Raw genomic sequence first — 9639 nt, 5'->3', positions numbered from 1 at the left:
GCCGATAAAAAAAATACGTGTCTCTTATTTTTCGATGTACTACAACATATTGCAGTTTCATCAAAATCGGTGAGGGACACCTGGGATAGTTTCCTTGTTAGTTCCACGGTTGCGGCTGACATCGAGTCCGTGCACGGCCCTGGGTCTCTTTTCGTCAACCTGTTGTACCGCTGTACCGACGCTTTGGATTATCACCCATGTATAAGCTTGTTTTTTTTCTAGATTCTGTTTGACTATGCTTTTTATTCCTCAAATTAACTATCTTTGTGTAATTTTTTACTCTTGACTTTTTTTAGTTGTCTTAGTGACTAAAGGTACAATAAATGACTTTTCTTGTTTTATATAATACTATTGCGGCACAGCTAGATCTAGCTAATTTTTTTCTAAAACTTATACATATAGGATAATTGAAATTTATTGACTTCCTAAGCATAATTGGGCATTTTCGGGTTGAAAAGACTTTATTTAAAAGTATGTTACGCTATTTTACGATCATAATCTTCAATATTAATAATTAAAATAATTTTACGTTTAATATTTTGTCACTGGCAGATCAAATTATTATTTTACTTACAACTGAGTTTTGAAAAATTCATTACATTATCTAGTGATGAACGAATCGAAAGGAGCCTCTACACAAAGTACCCGTAAAGACCCCACTGAGTCCCCCTTCGGTTAATTCTTAAAAAACTAAAAAAAACAGCAAGATCAACTTTTAAATTGGTGAAAATCGGATTCTACTCTAAAAATGCCATGAGCAACTCACGGAGTAATCGCAATACTTTGTTTGCAGCGTTAAATATTTTTAAAAAACTTCTGCGGAATGTGACTGCAAGCTCATTCATAATAGCTCAAGTAGTATGTTGCGCGCGAAGTTTAAAAATAAAATTCGAAATTGGCAAATAAATGTAAATAAATAAATGTAATAATTTGTATGTCTAATTTTACGCAAATTGAATACCTTCTCCGATAAAAATAATATGAAAAATGATAATTTAAACAAGTCCTTTACCTTTAGTCCTGACATCTCGTCTCGTAACCTCAAGGACACGGCTTGACTGCTCTCACTTACATCGCAGAGTTGTTGTCTGAGATTTCCACGGCATGGCGCTAGCATCCAGATAATATTCTTACAGTTACCGATGGACCCTGCCGATGAAAACGTACTGAAAAAGCAAAGAAACCGCACTGGTCAGTGCCTACTCAGTGATGTTTCTTCAGCACTACCTTTACCGCTAGTTTTCTATACCTGGGTTCCCCTTCAAGTGTCCATTTAAATTTTTAAAAAGCTATTTCACCCAATAAATCTAGTCTGTGAGGTCTTTGAAAAGGTGTGTTAGTAGTATATACGTTAGTGTTATTGAAAATCGGTATGCCTATGCCAATGCGACTAGACTACCAAGTAGACCAGCTGAAAGGGAGTGGAAATCAACATTTAAAATTGCTAAAATTTTAAAATTATCTACGAGAAGGTTAGAAATTCAGAATCTACGGGTTTCGATTATTTCAGATATCTAACTTTTTCTTTTAGATGTTTAAAATTGGAGTGAATATAACGTATCTCGTAAATGGAGTGAGATACGCCAAAACAGACAACGTTTTTTAATTCAACTTCAAAGTAGTGTATAAGTATATAAGTTATAATTATAAATATGTATAATGAGAAATTTCTAAAACGGGAGTGGGTTTGGTTGCGGCCAGGTGCTGTAAATAACTGCTCGCTCGGTACTTGACGAATACAATAGGAACATTATATGACTGTCCCATCACTTCTACGTGCGGTTTATGTGCTGAAAATTAGCACAAACGGCCACTGAGAACGCATTGGCTGTCCAGTGCCGTTCTCCAGTGCGTTTTCAGTTCTTTTTGATCGACAGGTGAACGCTTATCAACTGCTACTAAAAGAAGATGCATTTGAAGCCACCTTGGCCCCATGTAAATGACTCAGTAGGGTCCTTAAGTTACTTTGTAGAGGCTCCTTTCGGTTCCTTCGGTCCGCCAGGGAATATAAAAGGATATAATTCTCTATGTATAAACATTTAATATATATGCATTTTGGAAACTTTGAGAAAATGAAAACAAAAAATCAATAAAAAAAAAAGAGTAAAGTCTAAAAGGGGACCTCTGAATTATATCTTCTCAAAATGAAAGAGTGAAATTAAAATTAAAAGGACTGAAAAGATACCGATTAGACTAGCTTGTGTATTAACTTTCGAAAATATTTTTTTTTTTCAATCACCCTAATATAATCTAAATGTATAATGCCATTTAACTATTGCAGATTGTCGTGTGCCAGAATGTCGCACGAGGCAAAGGAATGATCCAAGGAGTAATGACTCACGAAATGATTCACATGTTCGATTACTGTCGCAATGAACTTGACTTCAAAAATATTGACCATTTGGCCTGTACGGAAGTTCGAGCTGCTAACTTAGCTCACTGCAGTTTTCTCAGTGCATGGTCGCAAGGCAATGCTTCATTGTTCAAAATTAAAGATGCGCATCAGGTAATTATTATATTATTGTACTTTACAGCCTTGTTCTATTGTATCTGATTATGGGGCTAATAACTATATCCGTGTGATAATTTCTCATCATATTATGTTACTGACACCACGTGGTAAGGACGCACTTTCTTTTTTAGTTTCAAATATTTTAATCAATTCTACATATATTTATGCAGGATTTAAAAATATATTATTGTAAATATTATTATTAAATGAAAACAGGAATAATTGCACATAAAAAAATTTATTTTTTTAACTCATATATTGATTTTAATACAAGCTTTTATGCCTTTAAGTATAGATCTAACGAAAAAATACACAATTTTAACTTTTATATGCAAATATATCTGCCTTTGTTGATTATTATTAAAAATTATACAACAATAGAATAAAATATTTTAAATAGATTTAATCTGCTTAAATTGATTAAAGTATCAAGTTACATAAAAATGTAGAATAAATCATAAGCTCGATATTTCAATCAATTTAAGCGAATGTAATCAATTTTAATTGATGTAATCTATTTTTCAATAGAATATCTAAATTTACTTAAAAAATTATTTTTTTGTTGAAAGTCCCAAAAATACGTATCGCCTAATTTTCTCTCGAAAACAACATATCTCGTCCCCAAGAGATTCTCCGCTTTCAAGTGTAGGGCCCTGCCTGATTTTAAAACGATTATAATGGCACAATATATAAGAAAAATAGGGTTGTGTTTGCACACCTACCTTCGTCGCAATTGATGTTTACGCTGCTTTTAAAACTAATAGCAAAGAATATCCAACTGTTCCGTTCACAGCAAAAAATACTTCACTCCCAAAATAATTAGGAAAACGAGGAAACAACGCGGGAAAACTCAAACCCATTCAACCCAAAAGTAAATGCGTGCTGATGGCGGGAGACTGCGGGACATGACCTTAGATCATAGAGCGGGGAGAGTGGGAGACTAGTGGTCGCCGACAGCAGTCATCATTTTCAACAACTGACCGCGCTTTTTAAACTTCTTGTCTCTACTTGAAAATATTATTATATTAGTATAAAATGTATTTACATTGGATTAAAAGTTATAGATTTATTAAAGCATTCAAAATTACAAAAATTTGAATAAAATTTGATGAATTAAAAATGACCAATTGCAGTTATAAAAAAATATTACATGTGCTATTTTACAATAAAATTCAAACTTATAATTGTACCAAAAATGTCACTAAACAAATCATTTGAAATCAAATTGGGATTTTCCAAAATATTATTTAAATACAAGATAAGCATTTTTCATTAATTGGAACTGTTTTTCTCGCCTCGAGATTTTTTTTTTCAAATTGATTTTCCAGCTAAACAAAAGTAAGAAAGAAATGTTCATTTTAATTAAAAAAATACATAAATATAAATAAAGTATTTGGAAATTTTTCACATTTTCATTCTGTGAAAAGACAGACTAATATTTTTTATTCCTTTCTTTATATGACACAATTTGGAACATTTTAATTTTGATAAATAAACAATATCTAGGATCTAATAAGATCATTATTATGCAATTAATTATTAATTATAGGCAGGATGGACGCACGCATGTGTCCCAAACAGACTGTAATACGCAGTCATACGGGAAATACGCCGTGATGGCGATATGAGACGCATTACGTACGCACTCTACCCATCATAGCATTATGACCGGTGATGGCAGAATGCGTACGTTATAGCTCGCATAGCGTGCCTCACACACATGCGAGTACTGTGCGCCGCACAATTGTCATCTGGATTAATAACCTCAAAACTCCATAACCTGAAAATCCTCAAAACTTAACTATAAACTTTAACTTAAACCTCAAATCCAAACGAAAGGAAGGCGCAGTATACCGGACAATTTTACGAAATCAGTCCCGAAATTCTAGATAGTGGCATAGAGGATGGTCGGTAAAAAAAAAAGATTCCAAAATTCGATAAATACTAATTCTCGGAAGTTATTAAGATAATTTATAATGATTTTATAAAGTTTAATTATTTATTAGTCGGTATCAGTTTCCTGGTAGCATTTAATAAAAAAAATAAGCTTTTCCGTTGGGATACTCTAGGACATTTTTTAAAAACTAAACTGAATAATTTAAAATTACAATTCTATATACAACGGTAATTCGTGAATTAAGGTATATAATTATAGGTTGTGGTAGGGGTAAGATCAAATCAGAGAGGATTAATCGAGAATTTAGGCATGTTCAAAACAATTGGGTGTAGTCACAAACCTAAGGGTGTGGTCAAAATTAAAAAAGGATACTCGAGAATTAAATCATGGTCAGATTATCGAGTTTGGTCACAGACTGAAGTCAGACTAAAGTCAAAATAAAAAGGGGTAAACAAAAATTATGTTCCGAAAGTCCTAGATGTTCCTCGAAGTAAAATCAAATATTGAGACTGTGTGGGTTGCAAAAATTATGCAACATCACAGGCTGTAATAAACATTTTCATAAAAATAACTTGCTTAATCCCATCGTTTGATTCAGGATCTTATAGGTATGCCATATTTTAGCCACACTGTTTAGATTTGATGAAACCTCGTGTTATATGAAATCTAAGATATTAGAAAACCTGTTGATTAAAGAAAAAACCGATCAGCCATTCTAAAGGTTATTCAGTCACCTTTCAAATGACCTATTGCTCATCAAATTTCGGCCCATAGAGTTTCGGCAATTCGTAAAAAAAGAGTTGGTATCCAGATAAAACCATGTAACATATTTATATACATATAGTTTATATATAATGGACACGGCAATTATATTTTTGATTTGTTATATTAATTTTTCTGTATAAAACAAATGAAAAATATCAGTCTTTTGTTTACTATATATAAACTATAAATAACTTTTTGACCTGGGTGCCCTTTGCCGAGTTCCTAACGCCCTGATTCGTACGTGAACGGGGTTGCAGCGTTGTGGTATTGAAGTAAGCGCCGACTCTTTTAGGAAATCCAGCTAACTGACCAAAACCCAAGTCTACGCTGAACCGCGCTGAGACTGGATTGACCAAGTCGAGATGCGATGATACTAAAGCCTATAATTCAGATCGTTTTTAACAAGGTATTCTGTGCTAACCGAGCCTTTCACGCATAGCTGTCCAGCGCTCGTGGATAGCTGTATTTTTCCAGCTATCTCTGGTCCTTTCTCGCGCGGCACTCAGTGCTCATTGGTAGAGGGATTCTTACAGATATCTATCACCTTTTTCGCTGCTTTTCAGGGTACTTAGCTATCAGCTTTAATACATTTTTCGTTTATTGAAGTTCATTTTCACTCAATCATTTCATTTAATTCTTGACCCGATTAATTTTATGTGCATTTATTAATAATAGATTATTGGTTATTATAAACTAATTGGTAAGCATGTATAATGGAATTATTTGCATAATTTCTAAGTGATGTAGAGAAGTCTGCTAGTTAATGAATAATGAATTATTGGGAAGAAGTTTGAAGTTTGTATAGAAACTTCAAATACTCAGTGCTGATTTTTTTTGTTTATTTTAATATTAATTCTTCAAAAAAAGTAATAATATGTAACACTTTCAGTTACGCGTTTGAGTGCGCTTAGGGCGCGCGACTGTTGGTTCTCGCGCTTCTCGCTCAAAAATGTATTTACCTTGCGCTACGCGCTCGATCTTTATGCACAGACTTTTTAAAACTAAAGGTGAAAACATCGACAACAGTAATTTGGTGATTGTAAATTCTCTTTTGTTAAACCTACTTTGGCCTTAAAGAACACATCCCCATCACGTATCTCGTGCTTCGCACTTGAGTTTGTCCCTGAAATTTTATATTATTCCCATAAATGTATATTATTATAATTCCTAAATTGCGTTGGTATTATAACAGACAAAGTTTTATTGTCCCCTGTAAAAATGCGCATTCTTATACAGATTTGTTATGAAACATTTAATTGCAATTGTTGTCGTTTTTCCATTAAGTGAAATTGCTCATTTTTAATATTATTTATATAAATTAAACTTTACTCATACGGTCTACTGAGCAGCCTTACCGTACTTCTGAATTATATATATATATATAATTAAAAGTTTGTCACAAGGACAACCGCAGAATCCGGCCGGGAGCGAGTTCTAATCTGAAAAACTACACCCGATTACAGCGAAATGGCGGTAAAATTACAGCCAGAACCACGTCTCACGACCGTGAGATAGGTGGTTACAGTCTGTAACGGAATCAATATGATAATCCGGCAAAAGTCTCTATATACTTCTCTTTTCATTCTCCGCGACAATGATGTTTTTGTCAGCTGTTGCCGAAAATTCGATAACGAAAATGGTTCACTTCTCGAAGTCAAGAAGTACCATGTCAGGCCTCGAGACATAGATGGTAATAAAGCTCTCTTAGTGCCGCATTGTGCCTCTGGATGCATGAGTTGGATAACTAGATAGCATGTGTACTAAATGCTCGGGGTGTACATGGCATGCTCTGCAGCTATCATCGGAAATTTCTTGGGTCAAAATGTGGCGACGGTATGTTAAGGTGAAAATGACGCCGTCTTGACATGCCAAAATAAAACCCTCCGTGCCAGACTTCAATCCGGGTGAGTTAAGGAAAGCAAAAGTTAGGTCACACGACATTGACTGCTCCTCCACATTTCTGTGGAAGATGCCGTGCATGCTCTTATCGAGGAGCTGTTCATGGAAGTTTTTCTCTTGTGCTTTCTTAATCCAGGCTTTCAAGAGTGATTACTCGAGATAGATCAGATTTGATGCATTTTGCTCACCCTTAATATTGAAGTTAAGTCCGAGTGTTTCAGCAGCCTCCTCCGCTGCTTTGTACAGTTTGCCTTCCTTTGCCCAGTTCTTCGTGCTTCCTAACCATTTTTAGAAGAGGGTCTGTTCCATTTGTGACTCTATGTGCTGTACCCAGAATAATCTTGTTGTGAAGACATTCAAGAATCAATATTCCGCGACCACCTTGACGGCATGAGATGTAGAGTCGCGGAACAGAAGACTTAAGATGCATGCTTTTGTTAGTGTGCATAACCTTTCGTGTCTCGATATCAAAGGATTTGAGCTTGTTCTTCGTCCATGGTATCACTCGAAATGAATAGAGTAATACCGGGATGGCAAGCATGTTCGTTGCAGGTACTTTGTACCTCGCCGACAGTTCGGAAGACCAAATCTGCCGGATGAGACGTTTGTATCTGCTTCCGAGAGTATCCTTTCTAGATGTCACATCCTGAATGCGGCTCTGTAGCACGCCCAGGTATTTATAAGTCTCTACAGCGCAAAGGTGTCGTATATCGATTCTATCGACGAGCTCAGTGTCTTCAGGGGTGCCATTAACTTTTCCTCGCTTCAAATAATCCTTGGCGAAAGCTTTCCGGTAATCAATCCAGGCCATCGATAGGTCACGCTGTTAGTATGCTGCACCTTTGCAGACACATCTATCGATGTGCAGGTTCAACCGACATCCTGCTACGCCTTTCTTTGAGCCGCGTTGGTCATACATTTCTTGCCACACAGGTTTAATTGCCCGAACAATCCTATCACTTAAGATAGCTGTGAATATCTTATACAGTGTGTTCAGACAAGTAATTGGCCTGTGATTCTTCAAGTTGCCTATTTCGGCAGGAGTGTTGTGCGGACTTCCACCAACCACTCTGGAATTGGCTCTTCCGACTTTAAATATGAAGTGAAAATACGGGCGAAATGCTGATGGGTTGAAGGAAACTTTTTCCACCAGAAGGTGCTGATACCATCTGGTCCAGCAGTGGAATAGTTCTTCATCCCTTTTAATACTTTTTTCACCTCGGTAGTGTTGGGTGCGCATTCTTCATCAGGTGTTATGAGGGCATCACACAGCTCCTTGAAGCTATTTATTTTATGAGTCTTCGCCTAGTCTACGCTGCACTTCGTAGACTTCTCTGCAAAATACTTCGACCTCCTCTGGTTTGCGCGGGTGGTCTACAGTAGCTGGAGGCTCTTGGAAGAGTCAAGATGGGTCAGAGAGAAACTTTTGATTTTCTCTGACCCACCTCTCTTTCCGTTCTCGACTTCTCTTAGCGTCAGATAGTATCCGTATTCTCTAAACAATATGCTGCCTGATGTGCAAACTTTCGAAACTTGGCAGTAAAATTCTTGCTATATGTGATGTAGTCAATCACACACTGAATGCGGGACGCGTATTGTCTTGCCCAGCCTATCTTTCTTGCGAGTTGATTCATTCGTCTTTTGGTCTTATGATCAACCGTTGGTTCTGTTTTACGTTTCGCATCGGCCAAAGCTCTCGCTGCATTATACACGCAACAATTGATAGTCCAGAAGTCTGATTCTTCGGAAAAATGTCCACGAAGCTCGTCATCCATTTCAGACAGATATTTAGGCTTGAGAGAAACCTGAGTGTTGATGTTTCTCCGGGGCATAAAGCATCGCTCTTCCTCTATCGGATGCCTGCCCGCGCTTGGTATTAGCGCCGCCTCTCTTTCTCTGTTGCCAGCTTGTTCTGGATATGGTAGAGTAGGCGTTCCGCTTACATGGCCCCGTTTTTGGAACGGATTTTTCTCGCACGACACAGCATGCCGACGTGCCATATAACCCCGTTCAGGGGCCACACTCGCATGGTAGCACTCTAGCAAGTCACGATTTAGTTGCTCCGTCCACCTAAAGGTCCCGAGATTCCGTTGAGCCATTGCATTGAATCCATCTCCATTGGCTCCCCCAGCTCTAGAATGGTCGGCATTGTTGGCCGACCCATTGTCGGGAGCCCTGCGCGTTCTGTTGCTTTGAACCGCACTTATTATAACTATGTTTGGTGTTGTCATTGTTGTTTCCATAAAAAGCTCGGGAAAGGGGTTCTTCCGTCCTTGTAGAGCCCCGCATGTAAGGAGAAGACTGCGCACTCTGAGAAGTCGCCACGATATCCCAGAGTCACCCTTCTAGACACCTCACCCAGATGCCATTCAGCTTTCGGCACAGTTTTCACACCTCCACTTGTGGCTTAATTCCTTCGGGACCACCCCTGGGCAATTGTCTGCGACTGCTTATTCATTTTAGTAACCATATTCAGCATAAACCCTTGGTACAGGGACCCTCTATCTGCAACACAAGCACGCGTTCGGTGGTTTTGTATAGGCCCTTCGGTTTGATTCTAGAGGAA

At 37.2% G+C, this 9639-nt stretch overlaps 1 protein-coding gene across 5 annotated transcripts in view; it reads left to right on the top strand.

Moving 5' to 3' along the window:
- The window catches only part of LOC117176152 (mitochondrial inner membrane protease ATP23 homolog), a 260005-nt gene that overhangs the window by 101026 nt on the left and 149340 nt on the right, over window positions 1–9639 (top strand). For all 5 annotated transcript variants that reach the window (XM_033366262.1, XM_033366271.1, XM_033366247.1 and 2 more), the window contains exon 5: window positions 2282–2506. In XM_033366262.1, coding sequence (XP_033222153.1) covers window positions 2282–2506 — 225 coding nt within the window. The remainder of the gene's footprint in view (window positions 1–2281; window positions 2507–9639) is intronic.

The sequence above is a fragment of the Belonocnema kinseyi genome, chromosome 1, assembly GCF_010883055.1.
Source record: "Belonocnema kinseyi isolate 2016_QV_RU_SX_M_011 chromosome 1, B_treatae_v1, whole genome shotgun sequence".
NCBI lineage: Eukaryota > Metazoa > Arthropoda > Insecta > Hymenoptera > Cynipidae > Belonocnema > Belonocnema kinseyi.
Note: the sequence above shows the minus strand (reverse complement) of the source record. Positions and strands in the feature narration are given on the sequence as shown.